The following is a 23,381-nucleotide window of genomic DNA, read 5'->3' on the forward strand; positions in this document are numbered from 1 at the left end:
CTCCGTTATCAAGCATTTATAAAAACCATCCTCATTTAATGCACAAAACTCATTTTAATATTTTTCTCATAGTTCTGGTCCTCTAGTTCAACAGGAGTTTTGTGATACGTGTCCGAATGTGAGGTGAAAACCTGCCATGGGGAGGGGAGGGGAGGGATCAAACGCTGTGGCTTTTCCTCTGGGCTCAGTGAGATCCTTGGAGTCCATGACATTTCTGAGGCCCTCCTTTATCATCTGGTTTTCTCCAAACCCAGACAAACCTGTCCTTCCTCACAAAAACAGATGTGTCTAAGCCAGAGAAACTCACTCCAGGCTCCTCTGAGCTGCCTCACCAGGGAAGTGCTGGGTTCTTCGAGTGTCCCCACATCCATGACCTGAGCCACCCAGAGACACGGCTGACTAACCTTGGTGGTTCTCAGCTGTAGGAGAACCATAGCCCTTCTCCTTGTTTCATGATGTCTCAAGGACTTCACAAAGGAGTCCTTCTCCTTTGTGAAGGAGATTTTTGTATTTTAAAGCTAGAACCTAAGCCATAGAGCTCTCCACACAGTGTGTAGCAACACAAGCTGGTCTCCAGGCCAGGGCTGGGAGCCAGCCTTGCTGACTTCTTCACCTGGAGCCAAGGAGAAGATTAACGCAGGACCAACTCAGCTCCCAAGGGCCTGCCGGAACTTTCTGGAGTCTCCTGTGGCCTTTGGGGGCTGGGGCTGTAGAGGTGAGGGGACCTGGGGGGATGGATTCAGAAGGGCTGCCAAGGGAAGGCAGGCCCAGGGGAGCCACCGGCTCAGGACCCCCTGAGGGATGGGAAGAACTGGGGGGGGCGGGGGGGCAGTGGGATGAGTAGAGTTGAGGCCTCACTGAATGACCACAGCTCATGAGAAAGAAGAGCCTCTGTGGATTTCTGGGCCTGCAGTTTTATGTCAGAGAGGCTATCACATGTTCCAGGCCCGGGGCCTCCGTGGGGTCCAGGTCATCAACATGCGTAGCTGCCCTGCTGCTCAGGAACGTGGAGGCCTGAGATTTGGCCGACTGTAGCCCCTGCCCTTAGGGAACCATCCTCCTAGGACCTGGGGCTGGATACACGGGAGAGAAGAGAAGCCTCTTCTCTATTCCCAGAGGAACTTAGCTGTGCTTTGAGGAGTAAGAGAATGCAGCATTACTAAGCCTTCTTCCCTGCGTGAGAGCAGAGCTCCCTCAAGCTCCTCTAGGGCTACACTCCTGACCTCTCTTGCCCCAGTACCAAGCAAGATGACTAGCCCTGCTCCATGAATGCATGTGAAACTGAGAGATATCCTTCCCATACAACCGTGGCTGGCTACCCCCTCCCTCCCTGAATGTCTCTCTCCTCTTTCAGGGCCCTGGAAGATCATGAAGGAGCAAATACTTCCCCAAGTGCATAGACTTTTCTCTAGAGGTCAGACAATGGCTCCAAGGCTTAGCAATAATTAAGCTTCTATAAAGGGTTTTTAAAAACTACCCCCCCGCAATTCCCTCAAGTCTGCAAATAAATTCTTATTTTGGGGGGTCAGATGTATCTCTCAAACCAAAAACCATCACCTATTCAGAGGATGTTTTCCAGGAGGGGTTTCTCCCCAAAGGCTGACTGAATGGTGAAAGTCAGGTCCTTCTTCATTTCCACATCAGTTGTTAGATCTGTGTAGAACGATCCGCAGACACCTGATCTTGGGACGCCAGGGACCGCAGGGAGATCTGATCTGCCATCTTCCCGCAGTGGGCGTGGCCACAGCGGATGAAGAACAGACGTTGGAGTGGCCTGATGCTGGTAATTAGATGTGGAGGATCTTCCAACTCTATGGAAGTAGTAAGTCCTGGCAAATAGTTTAGAAGGATGAAAGCAGGAAGGGGGTGCTGCCAGGAAATATTTGAGAACAAAGTAAAATACATACGATTTTATTCCAAAGCAATTTTATATAACCATTAAGGAAAGTAGTAAACTTACTGGACAAGCAGGTGGTGGACAGTACCTGGACACATATTCATAAGATAAGTACTCACTCTACTGGCTCCTCCTAACTTTTAAAGATAACCTATTTAGCTCTTGATTCCAAGGTCGTAAGCAGGTGTCATCCCATTTGGGCGAATACCTGAACTAAGATGGCTGCTGAGTGTAGCCAGAACCTCATGGGCTAAGGAACATCAGGCTGGATGTCAAGGCTGCAATGTGTGGCCTGCACAAATTTATATGATCCTGAACTATGTCAGGGTCAATGATATGGCAGATATGAGTGCCTTTAAAAGTTAGCAATAATCTCCAGTATGTTCTGTGTCAGCAGTGACACACTACCTTTGGCTCACCCAAACACAATGCATTAAAGGTCCCCAGCTATGTGTAGTCTGCCTGGGCTTTTTATTATTGCTTGTGGTGTAGTTTGGTGGGAAGAGTATACTCATTTAACTCACAATTAGTTCAGATCTCTTCCTCCTTTATACATCAGCCTCTAAAATATGTGGCAAAGGAAAGCAGGGAAAGATCTAACAGGCTCATCTTAGACCACAGATATCGCCGAAGAAAATATTTAAATGGCACCCCTCTCTGCTCAGATGTGAGTCCTTCCTGTTCTGTAACAGGCACCAACGATGTGCAGAGACAACATTTTGAGAGATGTCAAAGATATCTTATGGTGTCATTTCTGTAAATGAAAGTAGGCTGGATTAATATCACCTAGACTATGTTAAATGATTACCGTGGTGTCCAAACTACTAATTCCAAATTTGAATAGAGTAAGTCAGTAAACTGGAAAATGAACATCACTGGGGACCAAATACTGACAAAACTCAGTAATATTCTATTAAGTAATCATTACTCTAAACCCAGTTTTTCTGCCCTTGGGCCAAACCCAGATCCCAGTTCATACTCAGCCATAAATTTAAATGCAGATGAAAGATCTATCATTAATCTCATTCTCCATTTTTCTTAATTTTTCTAATAATAGATTATAAAATAACTGGTATAGATTTAAAGAATACTTTTCTTAAGATGCAGACGAGAGATGAATAAAAAAATTTTAACTCTAAGTCATGTTCATTAAGATATAACTCAAGGGCTTCCCTGGTGGCGCAGTGGTTGAGAGTCCGCCTGCCGATGCAGGGGACACGGGTTCGTGCCCCGGTCCGGGAAGATCCCACATGCCGCGGAGCGGCTGCGTCCGTGAGCCATGGCCGCTGAGCCTGCGCGTCCGGAGCCTGTTGCTCCGCAACGGGAGAGGCCACAACAGTGAGAGGCCCGCGTACCGCAAAAAAAATAAATAAATAAATAAATAAAAAATAACTCAAATGTTTCAGGTGCATAGTGAAAAAGTTTATTTATGACAGATTTCAAAATTCGGAAGAGAAGACAAAGAATGCACAAAAGCATCACGAAACTGTTACATAATATAAAACACAAGAACTGAGCTATTTCAGGAACCATAGCTCAGTATCATCTATGTATCTCAGCAACACATTCAGTGCCACAGGGTAGTAAAAATATGATGTTTTAAAGGAAAAACCACTCAGCAGGACATAACAAATAACAATTTCGGTAAGAGCTCTTAGAAATCATAGGAGATGCTGACAGCATTCCTCATGATAGGGTACATGTAAAACAAGTTGACCTCAATAAATGATCGCTTGGGATACTTTGATTTTAAAGAAAAGACTGTGACACTGTTTCCCTTCCAGACCTCTTTTTGTAACGTCAGCATCAGTGCACGATACAGAACGATAAGGAAAGAATGCCATTGTGGTTGCCAGTTGCTTAAATATTTACCAAGAAAGCGTGATCATCTTTCAATCAACTGATAGATCTCAGTGCATGGCACCAAAGCAGGCCTTTCAGAAACATAAGCTAAATGGCATAAAGTAGTTTAGGAAAATCCTTACCCAAAGTCTGGCTTCCTTATAATCCATCACTTTAATTACAAAGCAGCTTTCTTCTGGGGATTTCAAAACACTTCCCATTATTAAGGGAAATGGGTGCACCAGATTCAGGGGTTACTGGATTGCTTTCTCCAGACTCTACTTGCTCTTGAACATGGCTAAATGGAAATAATTCAACTTGATTAAATAAAAACAAATCCATTTATGGGACAATAATCTCAGAAAGGGCTGCTAGTGTTTTTAATACAGAATTTCTTAGTAAAATGTACTGCTTAGGACATGAGAGAAGGAATTAGGATAATGTTTTCCAGATGATTCTTGCCTGAACCTGAAAACCAACAATAACAGTCACTTACAGGTAACATTACAGATGAGGCATTTCAAACCTGAGTGAGAGAAAGAGTTCAGGAAGAGAGCTCCTTTACATGACGGTGAGTTAAGGGCTCTCCTGTAATCCCATATAATATTTCAAACCAAAACTTAACAATTGTTCATGACCCTATATCAGAACATTTAGAAAATACATTTTGTCCCCTGGAAATCATTTCACATATATTATTTTATCCCTAGATAAGTCAAAACTATCTGCTTAAAATGACAGAAAACTGTGGAATTTAATTTTGAAAAAGTCTGTATCTCTAGACTTCTGGGGCACCTTTTCCTTATCTCTTAAGAGTGAAGAACAGCCATGAAATGAACTCTGGTCCACATGCCTGGGGGACTAAAAGAGATCAGATCATGAGTTCAAACCAGTGACTGGGACTACAAATAATTTCAAAGCCAGAGTCTTGTGCCTTTGGACTTAGTTTTTGAGGGACTGACTGTAAATGAACCCCACTATCAGGGCTTTAGGCAATTAATTGGGTTTTCCCAGGTTGGTGATAAGACTTTTAAATAGGAGGAGTTTTGTTTGGCCTTCTTGGTTCCAGCAGGGACATGCAACACCCCAGAGGGAGCGGTGATTTCTGAAATCTGGCCACGCAATACTTAGCAAAGGTTCTCTCACCCTTTGGGTCCCAAATCCTACCCTAACCTCACCACCTAAATAACTGGGTAGATGTCAAAGGAATGCCCACAGGTGCTGGACTGGTTGGACAGAGCAAAGGGGCAACACTGACCATAACCAGGTACCAAGAGAGCCAAAGCAGCTCTTGCCGGGGTGTCTCCACCCATTCCCAGAAAAGAGACCACCAGGAACCAACTCCCAGAAGGTTCTCCTTTGCAGAAAGCCAGAGTCACTGCCCACAGAAGACTGGTTCCTTCAGTGGGCTCTGAAGCCAGACTCTGAGAACCTGCAGAGCTCACGCTCACTCTGAGATTCCACTCACAGCCGGTGACAGAATCTACTTCCCGTAGATGGAGGCCTTGCTCTGTTTCTTAGCCAACTCAATTAATTTGTCGTCCTCATCAGCATAGCATTATCACATCCTCTGCACTCACCTGGTAAAGTTAATAAGCGTTCCAACCACACAGTCATACACGAGTTACCCAGCTACCCCAATGTGGGACTATAAGTCATAATCCCTCCTCAGCCCTACTTCCAACCTAGGTTGATCACCTTTATCTACTCATGTTATTATTTAATTCTGATTAACCGGTAAACTGAGGCCTTGGATACCATGCTGCCAGTGCTAAACAATACTATAAATGAGAGAAGTGGAGGGGGGCCTCGTCCCTCTCTTTACCTCTCAGCTGTGTGGAAATGAAGGCCTAGGGACAGGATCCCATGTGCATGAAAATTGGGACTTTGGCCATAGGCATATTCGTCATCTACTGGATTGCTGGAGAGCACCCAACGTGTGACTGGCTTTAGACACCTGTTCCCTATTGACTCCCCGAAGAATCAGGCATCATGGCTCCGTGGGCACAATCAAATACGATGAATACAATGACTTGCTCTCTAAGGAGCATAAATCCCTTAACAAGCTACCCCTCACAACAACGAAAAATGAAATCACCTTCCTTCAGACAGAAACTCACTTGCCCTTTTCAACCACTGAGATTCTACATGGATGGTGCTCTTTCCTTTTCTAGCAAATTCAGGTTTCTAAAAGGTCTACACTTTTGGCCAGGTGGAGAGACTAGTTAAAGTGGTTGATTTGGACCTTTTAGACCCGGGAGAAATTCTAAATGGAAGCTCTAAAAGGAAGGACAAACTGTGTCTGTTTGGTTGGTCCCATTGCCTGCTGTGTGTATGACTGTCCCACACAGATTAAAGAAGATGGCGATTCCTACACCTCACAGGGAAGCCAGCCTACAGAGGGCAGAGCTTGTTCACAAACACACTCTTGTGGCTTGAGGCTCTTCTGGGATGTTGGTCAAAATTAACCTGTGTCATCCCTTTTTAGCCATAGTCAAAACCAACTGAGGCTCCAGTGACACAGCTGGAACTCCTCCTAGCCACTTTCTAAACTCACCATCTTTTTTCATGGCACTGGACTCACAAGTCTCAGAGAATATAGAGATGAAATCAATCTTCAGGTCAGGATTACACTTAGCAGAGGAGACCTACTGAAAAATATTTCTAAAGTCGATCCTGTTGGAAAAGACAGGTAGGTTTGGGATTTCTCCAACAAGCACAGTGAGAACCAGTGAGGCTTCTGGCTTAAAGAACAATTCCAACGGATGAAATGCAAACTAAAGAACTACACAAAATCAGGATATGCGCAGAATTCTGGGATACATTTGATAGCTTTTCTCTCTTCCTCTCATTGTTTTCATTCCTTACTATCAATATAAAAAGTCAGTTCACAAGCTGCATGAACTGTTTCACTCTTGCCCCTTCCTCTAAAACAATAGCCTTTTGTGTAAATATTAGGGTCACTCAGCTCTGTACCTTAGAACCTTATACTTTGGGGTTAAAAGGCAACCTTTTGCAGAAAAGCAGTCTTAAAATAAATACAAAAATACAGACTTTAGCGTTTGGGCTTCACCTAATTCTTTCAAAGAGGGACTGGATAGGGCTCATCAAAAACATGCAAACATGTATTTTCTCTAAATGATGTTTTACAACAATATCTAAACCCAGTGATCAAGATAAGACTGTGAGCTTTCAGGTTTAACTCTTCCATATACATATTATAAGGGATAATATATACTTTTTAAAAGTCTAAGGTTTTCTTTCCTAAATAACAGATAAAAATATTTTTAAAGTGCATGAATCAATTAAGAAAAAAATAACTAAGAACGGCCTAATTTCAAGTTGCTACCTACTTCCCTTTTAAAGCTACATATTATCTGAGGATTGAGTTTTAATTTCAGAGTCCTGAGGATGTGTTGGAAAGCAACAGAGACTAGAATAAAGTCCTTCCAGAGCAGTTTCACAATTACCTTCACTCTGACATGCCAGGTAGAGAAGAAAACATTAGAAATTATAGCCTGAGGGAGAGAGGAAATACAGCATGAGTTTTGAAAGATGGAGACCAAGAAACATTTTTATGAGGACCACCTCCCCAGGTAACTGGCATTGAATGAAATAATTTTGCTAATAAACCAGGAGCTCTCTGACATAGGAGAGCTTATGTCTGTGCAGGGAACATACTCTATTGAATACCTGTCAAAAGGAACAGAATGGCAGAATCATCTTTGTTTAAAAATTAGCAGTTTATAATTTTAACATCTATGTGCTGGATATACATAAGGGTGCTTACTATATACTTCTTTTAAAATTTTTTTTAAACATTCTTTTTTTAAAAAAAATTTATCTTATTTATTTTTGGCTGTGTTGTGTCTTCATTGTTGTGCGCGGGCTTTCTCTAGTTGCAGAGAGTGGGGGCTACTCTTTGTTGCGGTGCGTGGGCTTCTCATTGCGGTGGCTTCTCTTGTTGCGGAGCATGGTCTCTAGGCACGCAGGCTTCAGTAGTTGTGGCTCGCAGGCTCTAGAGCGCAGGCTCAGCAGTTGTGGCGCACGGGCTTAGTTGCTCCACGGCATGTGGGATCTTCCCGGACCAGGGTTCGAACCTGTGTCTCCTGCATTGGCAGGCGGATTCTTTTTTTGTTTTTTTTTTTTGCAGTACGCGGGCCTCTCACTGTTGTGGCCTCTCCCGTTGCGGAGCACAGGCTCCGGACGCGCAGGCTCAGCGGCCATGGCTCACGGGCCCAGCTGCTCCGCGGCATGTGGGATCCTCTTGGACCGGGGCACGACCCATGTCCCCTGCCTCAGCAGGCGGACTCTCAACCACTGCACCACCAGGGAAGCCCGGCAGGCGGATTCTTAACCACTGCGCCACCAGGGAAGCCCTCTTTTAAATTTTGTTTGCTGAAAATTTTTTAAAGTAAAATGTTGGGAAAAATTAATACTCTAAACTTTCTAAAAGCCCCGTCTCTCAACAAAGTAGCAAAACTAAACAAACTGAAGAAACTTAAGAACTCAGCCACTCTGTGGAGAGACTTCCAGGCTCTCTCCTACTGTGAAGTACCTTCTTTCCATTGTATGTTAATACTTATTTATCCTCTAAAGAAGACGGTGAAGGTGAAAGCAATGATTTTCATTTGATTGTTTGGTTCTGTAAACTCAGATAGGGAGAGACTAAGGAAGTGACTACCTCTTAGGGTCTGGTGGACTATGAAATTCTCAGTAATTACCTGTGTTTGTTAAGTAATATTTTGTCCCTAAAGTTCACTAATTTCAGATACTTAATACAGGATAGTGAATTAATTGGATGGTGAATTAATTTACCTATTTTTTGTGAATGGATCAAAGAAGCACTGACTTGTTAATGACACACCAGTACAGAATGAAATGTAACAATGTCCAGGACTTCAAAAGGGACCAGACAATGAGAGGCACACAGAGGCGATGGGAACAAGTCCCTCAGGCTTCCTTGATGCAACAGAACTAGGATTCCAAAGAAAGTAAGTACAGGCTCTGATGGCAAAAATAAACAACAATAAATGTTATCCCAGGGAGCTTCCAATGGCCTGACAGCTCCATTTTAAGAGAATGTCAGGAGTCAATAATAAACAGGAAAAATAAGCCAGGCTTTAGCTGACTGGAGAACAGCTCAGTAGAAAATTATTTTATAAAGATTCTACTCAATTAGCTAAGGCGTGATTCAACTTCAGTGATGAAAAGAGCAGTCATACAGTTACCAGATGGGATGACGCAGAGCAAGTTTGCTTTCACTGCCCAAATAGGCAGTCACTAAAATAATTTCTAACTTCTTACAAGGTATATAAATTTGGGCCAGTATAATCCTCTATAAAATGCACTCAAATATAAAATAATGGAGGTATGAGGCCGCTCAGAGGAGGCGGATGCTATGGTGGTCCACAGCATCCTCTCCTACTTGGGGCTTTGCCCCCAGAGGAACAGAAGGTGCGGCTGTATCACCCTTTGTTCATAACGTAGGTGCCACTACAGACCTATTGTGAGAAGCCCTGTTCTTTGAGTTTCTGCTTCTGTGCAGAGGGAAAACTTGGTGTGAGGCACCCACACAAGGAATGAATGAGCTAAAGGAAACATCGTGAAGAAGCTGACTCCTCAGAGCAGGCAAAGGACTTTGAAGTCCTAGAATCACAGGCTGCCTCTGGTTGGCTAGTCAAGTCCTCTGCACAATCTGGGGCAAATGGGCAGATTCCCTCACAATCTAGAATTCCTAACAGGGAGCGCTGGGGTAAGCTGGCATAATCCATCCATCTGAGAAGGGGCAGACTCCTCCCAAAGCATTACAGGACTGACCTGCAGGAGTGGAACATTATCCCTTCCCCACTTCTCCTGAAATCGCCAGCTTTAACTCCACAGAAGAGGTGCCCTCAATGGCTCAGAGCAGATGGAAGCCTTCTGAGAAACAGACGGAAACTGTCTCAAAGGCAAAATGAAATGTGCTTTAAAAATAAATAAAGTAATAAATAAATCTAATTATTCCTCAAAATCCTAAGGCAGTAACAGGCTTGACACAAGGGATAAGAAAGAAGGAGGTACAGATAATCGCAGTGGTCCCTTCTCTGCCCCCTCCTCCGCTGGGGCCCTGGGCAGCCCCCTGCTCTGGTGACACTGGCTGCAGCACCCTGGGCCTCAGGGCCCACAGGGTGGAAAATGCAGTCGCCAGGGACTAAAGAACAAATACACCAGCAGCAACAGTGAAGTTTCATTATCACCTTTCCTGAGAGACTTTGAACACCAAAAGTTTTGAGCCCTCAACGCAAGAAACCTAAATCCAGAAACTCTGGAAATATGACTAGTTCCAAAGCAAAATTTCTAAATAACACTCCTAAAGACCAAAAAAAAAAAAAAACAAAAAACAGTCGTGGGAAATCTGGAGTGTTGTTTTATTTGTTTTTTTAACATCCTCTCTCAGACTGTACCCCTCCTTCTTCGATTATACAAAAAAAAATAATTTAGTAATACTTGACTTTCAAAAATGTGGGTTCTGACATCAATCCAGTACCTAATTTCTACCCTTTCCCCTTCGACCACCAGTGCATCTTGAAATAGGAAGTGAAAAACTGGAGGCAGTTTTTCTTCCCAGAAGACCTTAGACTACAGTGATCATCATTTTGGATTGCATGGAAGTTCTTGCTGTAATGGCAAAGACACAGACTTAGAAAAGGGAAAAGAGGAGAGAAAGAGGTGGAGTGAAACCACTAGGACTAATAACACCCCTCCAGAGGCAGTGAGGGCTCCCAGCCTGTGCTAGAGACCACAAAGAAACAGCAGGTGGGAATATGGCAGTGGTGAGAGGCTGGACGGAGCTTTCTCCATCCAGGAAACTGGGCTCCTTCATGGACAATGTGCTTTGCTCTCTTCCAGCCCTTTCAAAAAGTGAAGAGAGTGGGTGCCACTAAACACATCTGCAATAAAAGCTCTGGAAGAGAAGAGAACAGCAACTGAAATAATACACCTTGTACCAAAACAAAACTATATTTAAAACGCAACACCCAACTTCCTTTCAGGCTTTTGCCTGATGGTTTCCTCCACAGAGAGATTTTGCTGGAGTCTAAAGCCAGAAGAGCGTGAGTCAGGGACCACGGAACAGGGGCACTATACCACCATCTGCAGAAGCCTGGGCGGGGGAAAAGCTACATGGGGTCAACAGTCAGGCACGCCAGCCAGGGCGTGAGGGTCGGGAGCTCTTGCCTATCCAAAACAAGAGGCCCCAGCTGGCAGCCTGCTCCAGCCAGCAAACACCGCCTGCCCCCTGTCCCAGCGGGCCTTCAGCTGGTGTAGTAGATGTGGAAGTAGAGAGTCTTGTTGCGCAGCAGGGAGTAGGAGTTGTCGAACTTGAGCAGGTAGATGCCCTCGCCAGGGTAGTCGTGGCTGCCGGCCTGCACGTCTCGGTGGCTGTCCCGCCGGTACACGGGCATGACCTCCCCATAGCGGCCCCGCAGGGAGCTCCTGGAGCCTCGCTCCACGTCTCCAGCTGGGACAGGGTCTGCATGAGCAAAAGGCAGAGTGCCTGGATATGAGTTCAGAGACCAAATACGCCTACCTGAGGGTGAAAAGATGGACCAGGTAACCCAGTGGCTTTCACCCAGGGGAGATACTGTTGCCCTCCTATGGGCATTTGGAAAGGTCTGGTGGCCTTCGGGCCATCAGAGTGACCAGTGGGTGATACGGGCATTTAGTGCTCAAGGGTCCAGGAGTGCTAAATATAGGGATAGTACCTTCTCAACAAAGCAGTGTCTCACCCCAAATGCCAATAGTATCTGCACTGAGAAACAGTGATTTAGCCTTCTAGAGCCTTCCTAGCTCCAAGAGTATCTGGAAATTTCCAAGGGGGAGAAAAAGATACTTAGAAGGGAAAATTCTGACATCTTTTCATCCAACAGGTAAAAGAACTAGCTAAAGGAGTAGGAAATGTGGAAAAGTGCTGAAATGCTGAAAGTGCTATATGGAGTGACCCCGAACTCCTACTGGTCCCCCGGAAGGGCAGCAAATAAGATCTGAGGTTCTCCTCCTTCCTGAACACATGCAGATTTCCCTGCAGACTTGCTTTTCCATGAAGAAGCAAGTTAAGGGAATGACTTAATGACTTAATCTTTCCCGTAAGATTATACGGGAAAATAAAGGAATAAGGCTAATGCTTAGAACCTACTCTTATACTACAAAACAAACAAACAGAAAAAAGCGGCTTCAGGGCCATGTGAGCAGGCGCCGCAAGTAACAGCTGGAACAGAGCACAGAGACTATTTTTAAAACTGCTCTTGTCAACCAGCTGTGACAGTTTGGAGGGCGGAGAGAATGGGTACATTTAGCAAATTGTAATCACTCAGTTTGGTTCCAGACCAAGAATAAATGTAAATATCCCACAAGTAAGAGAGAAACATAAAATAATCTCAGATTTATACATGTGATCTGAAAAACACTGCCCATACATACACCAGCACGGATCCACCCCTTTTCCTGCCCCCAACCTATCCCTGTCCCCGAGGAGATCTTGGGGGACATAGCTAGGTACTGATTAAAAAGAAAAGAAGCTTTCCACTAAGGCATCAAAGCCACCCCACCAGAATGTTCTTTGAGGGTCTGACTTTGACCTGCATCACTCAACTTAGCTTGCCATGCTGAAAGGGATTCTTCACCTGCATTCTCAGGAAGAGGACGACTGGTACAACACAGGAAGTGATCGCTGCAAATTAGGTTGAGACAGAAAAGGAAACTGCAGATTATGTTAAAATTAAATTTACCTTCAATCTCCTCCTCTTCCTCCTCATCTTCATCCTCATCCTCACTGGAATCACTGACCTGCACCGTTATGTCAGTGCTGGTTACAGGGGTCCAGTCAAAGTAAACTCCAAAGCCAATGTCGTAGTCATCGGTCGCAAACTCCCAGCAGACACGCTTCCCCTCTGGGTGGGTAGGTACCCGGATGGTCACCACCTCACCCCGCTTCACCACCAGACGGCTGTTCTTCTCTTTGCCCAGCTTGCTTTTGAATTCCTTCATCTTGGCAAAGGTCCAGATGCACGGAGGTGCTATCAGAGGCGGGGAGACTGAAAGGACAGGCAGCTCACCACCGAGAAAGAGACCCGGAGGAAATGCTGCCACACCCGGCATTTTGCTTAGGGAGGTTGCCATAGTCGAAGACATTCTTCCTACTGGCTTCCCTGACTTCTTTTCACAAGGAAGGAGAGAGCACTGCCCTGAGGTGTGTCAGCTACTCAGCTTAAGAAATAGGTCTCTTTACGTACCATATATATACCTGGTACTCTATCCAGAATGTAATATTCAGATACTAGCTGTTTTTCCTCTTTTGTAATATAATCACCTATGTAATCCTATGCTTTCTCCTTCCTTTCTTTCTTTCCTTCCATCTGTCTGCCTGCCTTTCTTTAAGTACCCACTGGGAACCAAAAAAAAAAAAAAAAACACCTTCCACACCCCCAAAGGTCTCACCTCTCCTGTGGTCCCCCAGAAGGTCTGCAGATTCCAAATCAGCTGAAAGAATATCTACAGCTCCTGTGTGCTCAGACTGGATCATAACGATGTCCCCAGACCTTGGCAGACCATGGTACTTGGCCATCTGCACAAGAGAACTCTGGTTACAGGACATATATAAAGGCAGATTCCAATTAGCCTCTTTCCACCTGAAGGCTGCCTCCCCTGCCCTATTACCTCCACTCTCCCAACTCACAGTCTGAGTGCTAGTCAACATTCCTGCTCTCTCCTCCAGCCACAACAGGTTGCTAATAAATTCTACCCACTTTTTTTAATGCCATCAACATGTTCCCTAGTTTAAAGCTTCTTTCTTGTTCTCTCCTGCTTTTTGCAACTTTCCCACTTCAGACCCTTCATAAAATCCTTGCCCAAGATCACCCTCAAAATTTGCTACTGACTTTTCCATCGACAGCATTTCTGGGCGCAGCGTTTCTGGGCCATGCCTGCACAGTCTCTCCCTTCGGCTCCTCTCAGGACAGCTCTTGCATCTGGGCTTTAGCTCAACCTTCACTCGGCCACACATCCTCCTGCTACAATTTCCATCCACAGGTTACTTCCAGGTCACTGTCAATCAGTTCACCAAAGTACTGCAGAGAGAGAATCTGGCTCCTACTCTCTGGCTGTCTCTGTCTCTCTCTCTCACCCATGGCACACCTTGGATGTCTCACCCTATAGGTTGTCTCATTCACTAACAATGTTGTATAAATAATCACAATCTCACCTTAGACCAGCCCCAGGATTTGCATTTAAACAGTATATTTGCTGCCTGACATCTAACTTGCATGTAAGTGCAAATATCACTCGATACTCACAAAGCCCTCACTGACCCATGGCAGGAGCCTGCAATCTCTCCCTAGTGGGTTTCACTTCAAACCACTCAGATTACCATTCCCCTATTTCATGCTATTATGACTTAATTTCCTGCCCCTTCTCCAAGCAGTTGACAAGCAACTCAAGAAGAAATGTATGCCTACTGCCAACACGGAAGAGCACATCAGTGAGACAGCAGTCCAGTTAAGGAATCAGACTTATATTTGCAATAAATGAATGAATGAATAAATGAATGCTGTAATCCTCCCAGACTATTTTCTCATAATATCTGTTTCTGAAGAGTTAAGTTCTTCAGCTCTTATTTCCAATGTTAAATGAGGTAAATCAGACTTTGACTAACTTGCTTGAATGAGTCCTTCCTCTTACAGAAGGTTAAACAAAAGATTTAGTTTGCAACTTATTAGTTGCATAGACTTGGTAAAGTCACTAACAGCTCTGAGCCTCAGTTTCCTCATCTTTAAATTGGGGACATAATGGTACCTATCTCACAGGGTTGTTCTCAGGAGTAAATGACGTATTATGGATAAAAATGCTTTGTAAACTCTAAAGCATCATACAAATGTAACTATAATGTTCGGCATTGTCTTTACTGACACCATTTGTTATTCTAATATATATGTTAATAATGGTATGAACAACCCATCCCTCCATGGCAGGGAGACCACTACTACTGGTACCGTTTCTATGGAATCTTTACCATAAATACCGAGTAGATCTACCACAAGAAAACTGAGACTAACACATAATCCAATGGTTGAAGTTTCCTCACATCAAGTGGATTTTAGACAACATGGGAACATTCATTATAACACTTCATTATTTGAATAGATGCTTACTGGGTCCTAGTACAGTGATGGGCCCTGGGGAGGATACACATGATCATTCCCCAAATAATTAAACCTGAGATGACAGTGCTTTCTAATTCCAACCCACCCAAATGCATCTAAATTCTGTTGTCACAAACTAGTGCTTTTCAGAGAGAGAGTAAGAATGTGCGCCCTACCTTGCTGAGGACCTGGGCCTGGTCTGCAGACAGCAATTCCTGTTCCACCGAGGCCTGTGCCTCCATGGCACTGGCTGCCTTCTGCTGATCTTCTGTGGCATCCTCCCTCACCGGAGATACCATCTGTGGCCTCCCAGAGAAAGAGAGCATGTCAGTTCAAGGACTCTTTTTTTTTTTCCCTGGCCACACCGTGCGGCTTGTGAGATCTTAGTTCCCTTGTGGGATCTTAGTTCCCCAACCAGGGACTGAACCGGGGCCCTGGGCAGTGACAGCGTGGAGTCCTAACCACTGGACCGCCAGGGAATTCCCCTCAAGGACTCTTTTCAAAGGCACAATGGTCCTGGAGAAACTCAGAAAGAAAAAAAACCTTCAAAGGGTACCCCCAACCCCTGTTTCCTCTGGCATTTGGGCCCACCGTCATTTCAGCTGACCACTGCCCAGGGCTGAAATGGCCTACAATGAAGCAGTGACAGCATGTGAGGGCTCAGGACTGACAACACCACATCCCAGGCTCCGAGAACGGTAAACACACAGCTCAGTCATCTGAGATAGACCGCAGGTCTGGTTTTTATTCCTCAGTCTGGGACCGATGCCATTTGCTCTGCACAGAATTTCAACAAAAGAAGAGTTAGAATCCCAGGTCTGTTCCACACATAAAGCTGCTGTTAGAAGCAAAGGGAGGAGGCCTCGCCTAAGCCAGAAGCTGATCACAAAACAAAGGAAGTACAGACTGATTAGCAAGGCAACCCTCTCCGCCTTATCCCAGGAGCATTCAGCGTTTCCATTCACACCCTATCACTGATATCCATAGCACACCCAGTTCACTTTTTTAAGCACGTTAATCTACTATCCCAATAACTTAAAACACAACTATTGGGACTTCCCTGGTGGCGCAGTGGTTAAGAATCCGCCTGCCAATGCAGGGGACACGGGTTCAAGCCCTGGTCCGGGAAGATCCCACATGCCATGGAGCAACTAAGCCCATGCGCCACAACTATTGATCCCACGTGCCACCAACTACTAAAGCCCGCGCACCTACCCGTTCGCCGCAGCTAGAGAAAGCCCGCATGCAGCAACAAAGACCCAACGCAGCCAAAAATAAAATTAAAAAAAAGAAAACCACTATTCCAATAGCTGATTTTAAAGAAGCAAGGGAATAATTTATGCTCTCTTCCATTTCTTCTGGCTTTGGAGAGACCAGAAAGTGAGTTAAGAGCCGGGGCTGTAGCACAATACCCCAGGCTTCTTGGAAGTCTGTTGCCAACAAAAGGTGGCGTGGAGTCTTTAGACAAGCAGTTATCAAAGTATGGTCCAGGGACCCCTGGCGTCCTTAAGACTCTTTCAGGGGAGTCTGTGAAGTCAAAACCTTTTCATAATAATTCTAAAATATTATTTGCCTTTTTTCATTTTCATCTTCTCAAGAGTTTACAGTGGAGTTTTCCAGAGACTACATGACATATGATATCACAACAGAACGAATGCAGAAGCAGATCTGAGAATCCAACTGTCTTTTGTTAAGACACACATTAAAGAGATTTACAACATCCCTCTTCTCACTAAATTATTTTTTCTTTGGAAAACAATTGTTTTTCATTAAAGACATGTTATTTATATTAACATGTAATGAGTTCCTTATTATTTTAAATGAATAACTATTTTTTAATTTTCTAGTTTTAATTACTAGTAAACATTGTAAGATATAATTCACATAAACAAAAATTCTTTAAGGTCCTCAATAAATTTAAGAGTGTAAAGTTTTGAGAACTGCTGCTTTAGGGTATCGTCCATTTCCTCAGACAGGCTGAGCAAACAACTGGGAAACAGCACTACGAACTGCACGGGGAAACAGAGGGCTTATTTTGGAGTTCATTAGTTTCTTTCTTTCTTTCTTTTTTAACATAAACAAGAAAGATCACTCCTGGTTTATAAATTACCTCTTCTTCAGATAAAACAGAGCCATCTTTTGGATTATCTAAGTCACTCCAATTGACCTCAGAACAAACAAGAGGTAGTTACTATGAAAATCAGAGCTGTGGTTGATTATTCTGTGTGAACTGTAAATTGGTCTAGGCTGTGAGCCTATTTTATTCTCTTAAATCCAGAAATTAGAGCCCATTTTGGTTCCTTGGCACTACTTATTATGTCTCCTCCTCTATTAGGAGGTGAGCTTGATGGCAGGGACTGGGTCTCACTCCCTCTAGACTAACAGCTTCCATGGCCAAGCTTGTCACATGGAACCCTGAGGCCCTTTGCACTCTGACCTCATCTCCTAGAATGACCTCCTCTTGCCTTGCCCAGTCCACGCCAGTCACAATGGCCTGTTGAATCTCTGAGAGTCCTCGAGCACCTCAAGCACTCCCCCACTGAGGGTCTGGGGGCCTGCTATGGCCTCAGCCTAGAATACTCTTCCCCCAGTTACTCAGGGCTTCCTTCCATCCTTCAGGTTTCTGCTCAGCCATCACTTTGGGAGAGGCTTCCCCTCCCTGGCTCATCACTCTTTACACCCGTACCCTGTTCATTTTTCTTCACTGCACTGATGACTGCCTGACATATTATGCACCATATTTTGTTGACTGCGAGATGCATATTTGTTTTCAGATTTTAATACAACTGAAATACAGGATGTCCTAAAAACTGCCGTGGGCCTGGAGTGACACGGAATCCCTCCTCAGGGGATTTGCATTTGCTTCTGCCAGGGCTTGGGAATGCTACCAACTGAGGTGACTTGAATTATGTTCTGTTTAAGAGTTTTGTTTGGACCACACTGGCAGAGTGAATTTACACAACAGACTTGTGGCTCATATTCTCAGGGGAGGTATTTTTCCCCCCTTACACAGCGCCAAGGTTGAGACATTCAAGTTGCCCTGCTCTCCTTTTCTGTGTGGAGCAATCTCTTTCCTCGTTTCTCTTTTCACTGAAGGTGCAGGCTTTTGCGGGAGGTCTCTTATTAGCCTATCTTGGGCATTCTTTCCTTTCTTGGTGGTATATAAAATAACAGTACATCTTATAGTTGATGACAACTTAGATTCTATGAAATACGATGTATACTTTTTCTCCATCTACCTCCCCCACTAGAATATAAGCTACATGAGGCCCGGGATGTGGATTGTCTGTTCATTTGTGGTGTCTTCAGTGCCTAGAACACTGCCAGGTAATAGCAGGCTCTCAATAAATATCTGTTGAATGAATAAATGAATAAGTTAACTTTTGTTTGGGAACAAAAGAGGACTATTCGGAATGTGAGAACACAATAGTTAATCTGACCAGCAGCCTGACCTTACTGTATATGGCAGCTAAAATGTAGTTTCTTCTTTGCCTTTGTGCATGCTACTTTGCACAAATATGGTTCTGCTTATTTAAAAAATATTTTAAACAGGACACGCATAAATTTAATATTCACATTAGCATTTTATGCTCTGAAGAATTAGTGAAAGGTACTTTGGGAAAGATAAATTGCAAATCACTTGATGCAGATGATAAACCATGTAAAGGAAAAACTCTCACTGTAAGCCTTCTGGTTTATGCTAACCCAGAGCAGGGAGGCCATCCCAAAGGGAGGGAGAGATTGGCCAGCCAGCCTCACTAGAAAAGATCAAGAGTCATGCCGTTTCCATTTCTAAAATATACAAAACACAAACACCAGACTTCAGGCGTCATGCATGCTGGATTATTTTTCTTCACGCATCAGATTTTAGAAACAAAACTTGAAATTTTTATCTCCTTTTTTCTAAGAATAGTCTATATTCTTCACTCAAAAAATTTATTTACTCTTAGTATGAAAACATCAGCTCTGTACCAAAAGCCATCTCCCAAGGATCCTTCAAATCAGCATGTGCAGGGACTTCCCTGGTGGTCCAGTGGTTACGACTCTGCGCTTCCACTGCAGGGGGCAGGGGTTCGATCCCTGGTCAGGGAACTAAGATCCCGCATGCCACGGGCCATGGCCACAAAACAAACAAACAAGAATCAACACGTGCAGAAAAAGCGTGGTGGTAGGAAAACGGAAGGACAGAAGGACACTCTTCTCACAGGATTTGATGAGAACATGAATTATCTCAAATAATCAATGCCTGGAGGAGGCTATGTCTTCTAAAAGTATCCTTATATGTAATAACCTAGTAGCTCTAAGCATAGAACTCAAAACCCTTCTGTTGCTACTTATGAGAAATAAGCTGTAGAGTAAACAAAACTAAAGCTGTGTGAACTTGGGAAAATTGTTAAATTCACTGTTTCATTTTCCTCATCTTAAAAAAAATACTTTATTCGGTTTGTTACGAGGATTAACTGAGATAATACATTTTAACACCTAGTACAGTATTGAACGAACAGAAATATTTGATAAAAAGTAACTATTTTATTATCATTATTACAAAGAGGCATTCAATAAAGGGTGGCTATTATATTATTATCACAAACTGTATTAAAATTATATTAATTATTATTATTTTCCATTGTCTGAATTCTGGGGGAAAAAGTTTTATTTCATATACAAAGGTAAGAAGAGAGAATTTCTACTTAAGAAATAACATTTTAAATATATCATGGGACTTCCCTGGTGGTCCACTGGTTAAGACTCCACGCTTCCACAGCAGAGGGCACAGGTTCGATCCCTAGTCAGGGAATTAAGATACTGCATGCCGTGTGGCATCGCCAAAAGAAAAAGAAATCTTAACATACCCCCACCCCCAGCAATCAACTTTGGGTGGGGCATGGAGACCACAGGTTCTACTGGACGGTACTGCACCATGAGCTGATCAGTTGGACTATAATATTCACTAGCTCAGCATTCTCCAAAATAAGTTTTTCATTAATTATTCCATTAATGTTTTGTGGCTTCCACTTATTCTAGGGCACAGTACTACTATTCCCTTTCTGCTATATACTCTGATATCAGTGATGGCAGGAGGATGAGATGGGTGGAGAGGGAAATTAAGAATGACAACCTGAAGATCATCATCGTGGCTGCAACACTGTGTTTGTGTGTGTGTGTGTGCATTTTATGGGTAAAAACCAAACACATGTTCTCTTGAAAGTCCATCTGTAGACACTCTTTTTCTTTCTTTTTTTTTTTCTGGGCTGCGTCGGGTCTTCGCTGCCGTGCGCTGGCTTTCTCTAGTCGCGGCAAGCAGGGGCCACTCTTCGTTGCGGTGCGCGGGCTTCTCATCGCGGTGGTTTCTCTTGTTGCAGAGCACAGGCTCTAGGCGCGTGGGCTTCAGTAGTTACAGCATGCGGACTCAGTAGGTGCAGCACACGGGCCCTAGAGTGTATGGCCTTCAGTTGTGGTGTGTGTGCGGGCTCAGTAGCTGTGGCACATGGGCTTAGTTGCTCCACGGCATGTGCGATCTTCCCGGACCAGGGATCGAACCCATGTCCCCTGCATTGGCAGGCAGATTCTTAACCACTGTGCCACCAGGGAAGTCCCTGGGATCCATTTCTAATGTTTTAACATTTTAACCTGGTCTTCAAGAGGAGATAAATGAAGACACTACACTATTTGTTACAGTTCTATTCTCTGAGAGTTAAAGAAAATTTTATAACCTGAAATAGACCTGCATTCCCCCTAAACACACTTAAGGATTGATTAATTAATGACAAAACACTCCATACTCTTCACTTCATCTTGTCTTCCCCCTTAAAGTCACTGTTTACTTCTTTCATCAATTACTATCTCAGAAGATAAAACTCCGAGAAGCATTATATCCCAAGTAGTTGCTGTCCCTACCTGTAGGATGAGGAATGGGGTTCCGGATCAGAGGCAGAAGCTGCTAGAGAGGTGACCTTGGTGACTTCTAGATCTTCATTCTCTAGAAAATCATGGGAAGAAAAATTCAATACCGGAGAAGGAACACAATCATAATTATCTTGTATCTTTTTTAAAAATCTGGCAGTTTCAACCAACTTTCTCTTTCTAAAAATAATCTAGGCACAAACTTTATACTCTGGGAGCCCCAGTACATAAATTATTCAAGTCATCACGTCCAAGTATTCTCAGACCATTATAACCTACTCATAAAAAAAATGTCATTTTCCAAAACAAGTCCCCACAGAATTCATCCTAATTCAAGGATCACATTTCACAGAAAGCAAATGGTTAAACTAGGCAGAACGTAAAGGACAGAATGGAATGTAGAATGAAATGAACTGGAATTCAGTGCCAAAGTAGAGAGTGCCACCTCTACATTCGATCAGCTCACATCACTGTATCCAGGGTCAGGTAAAGGATTTTTGTAATTTCATTCATTTACTCACTCACTCATTCACCAATGACTTACTGAATAACTGCTCAGCATCGTCAAGGAATATACAGGTGAAATGTACAATGAAGACCAGTTTCCCAGGCTCACAACAAGCCTGTGACTGGTATTATCATTGCCATTTTGCAGGTAAGGAAACTAAGGCATAGAGATAGGATGCACATCCAGGCAATTATGCTCTTAACCATTAGGTGTTACTAAGTTTCATGGTGTATTCATGTAGCCTTTCCTGTGAGCACTCAGAAAAGCATATGGTTTAGTGTGTTTAGATAACCCCTGGTGAACCTCCTCTAGTTAAGACAGCAAAAAAACTGAAGCCCAAAGTTCACTTCTCAATATAAAATATAACTTACTGATGTAAACCTCAAACACTGAAAATTTCAGAATTTGGTAGCAACATAAAAGTATAAAAGGTAAATATTTGTGATTCAACTTTAGTCTCATTTTTTTTTGTATGTGAATAGGATCTATTTTCTTTTTGTCAACTCACATTCTCATAGGTAGAAAGACCTTACAGCTTATGCTACCTGATTTTCCTCTTGTGAGATAATAGAAAATACATATATTAGTTTCTGCCCCCAGTTCCTGGCACAGAACTAAAACCTTTATAATTCCCTAAGTGATTAGAGCACTATGAGTACCTTTTGTTCTAATATTTGGTCTTTGATTTGGTTCCTGCCACAGAGTTCCTTAATTCCATGGAATTTCCTGGGTGATAACAATGTCTCTTGTTCTAAGGAGGTACCTCTTGGGCCCCTACATGGGGGCTGGTAAAGAAAGAGACAAAGCCATGATTAGAAGCTTGGGATTTTCAACCCCACCATCCTTTCTCCAGAGAGGGGAGAAGGGCTGGAAATGGAGTTAATGATTGATCACACCTACATGATGAAGCCTTCATAAAAATCCCAAAAATACTGGATTTGGAGAGCGGCCAGCTCAGTGAACACATCTCTATAGCAGGAGGGTGACCCACCCCAACTCTGTGGGGACAGAAGCTCCTTCACTTGGGACCCTCCCAGACCTCGCCCTCTGTATCTGACTGTTCATCTGTAACCCTACCATATCTTTTAATAAACTGGTAAACGTAAGTGTTTCCTTGAGTCCTCTGAGCTGTTCTGGCATTTAATCAAACCCAAGGGGGAGGAAGTCATGGGAACTACCAATTTGTAGTCAAGTCTGACAGAAGTTGTGGGTAACCTGGGCAACTACTACTGGCAATTGGCATCTGAAGTGGGATGGGAGCAATCTTGTAGGATTGAGCCCTTAACCAGTGGGATCTGACACTATCTCCAGGTAGATGGTGTTTAGAATTGAGTTAAATTGTAGGACACCCAGCTGGTGTTGCAGAGTTGCTTGGTGTGGGGAAAAAACTCCACACATCTGGTGTCAGAAGTGTTGAGAATGTGGCTGTGTGACAGAGTAAAGGAGAAACACAGGAGGACTGAGGTTTTCTTTACACCTCTCAACAAAGGAACTGAGTCTAAGACAAAAGTCAGACGTTCCCCAGGGTCCCCTAGTCTGTGAAGAGGCCCTTTTCACCAAGAGATAATGAGAATAAAAAGTTCTTCCCTATGTTGACCTAAGTAAAATTCGCTTCCTAATAAATTCTGCTCTTCGATCAATACTCCCCACAATATCCTTTCAAATATTTACAGCCTGCTATCACATTTCCTGCAAGTTCCTTCCCAGGCCGACCATCTCCAGTTCTCTCCATCATCTCTTTGTTCCATTTCAAGAAAAGAGCTAAAATGGACAACTTTTTCAGATGAGTCCTAAACCATGCAGAGTACATGGAGACAATCATCTCTTAATAAGGACACAGTATTTCTTGACGTAAGACATTAACTGGGCACTAGATTTTTTTAACTGCAAACTTACCCCATTGGCCTAAATAAGTCAATCAAGATCTCCAAGGGCTTATAAAAATAAACTTATTCCAAGCTCAGTCTCTCCTATGCTCTATTTTTGAAACAGATTTTTGGAACATAACTGACTTCTTAACTTAAACGCAGGACTTCATGTATCCGTATTACTG

General features: G+C 43.6%; 1 protein-coding gene across 6 annotated transcripts in view; it reads right to left on the reverse strand.

The window, feature by feature from the left end:
* Positions 1-1,909: 1,909 nt before the first annotated feature.
* The window catches only part of TMED8 (transmembrane p24 trafficking protein family member 8), a 32,675-nt gene continuing 11,203 nt past the window's right edge, over positions 1,910-23,381 (reverse strand). For 2 of the 6 annotated variants that reach the window (XM_004262282.4, XM_049705312.1), the window contains exons 2-6: positions 20,815-20,896; positions 15,093-15,222; positions 13,217-13,343; positions 12,508-12,813; positions 1,910-11,252 (exon numbers count right to left, since the gene is read on the reverse strand). In XM_004262282.4, coding sequence (XP_004262330.1) covers positions 11,035-11,252; positions 12,508-12,813; positions 13,217-13,343; positions 15,093-15,222; positions 20,815-20,896 — 863 coding nt within the window. In that variant the 3' untranslated portion in view covers positions 1,910-11,034. Of the gene's footprint in view, positions 11,253-12,507; positions 12,814-13,216; positions 13,344-15,092; positions 15,223-15,507; positions 15,694-20,814; positions 20,897-21,987; positions 22,114-23,381 lie in introns of all 6 variants that reach the window. The other 4 variants (XM_049705313.1, XM_049705315.1, XM_049705314.1 and 1 more) reach the window with 4 other exon arrangements.

Source organism: Orcinus orca, chromosome 2 (genome assembly GCF_937001465.1).
Source record: "Orcinus orca chromosome 2, mOrcOrc1.1, whole genome shotgun sequence".
In the NCBI taxonomy this organism is placed as follows: Eukaryota; Metazoa; Chordata; class Mammalia; order Artiodactyla; family Delphinidae; genus Orcinus; species Orcinus orca.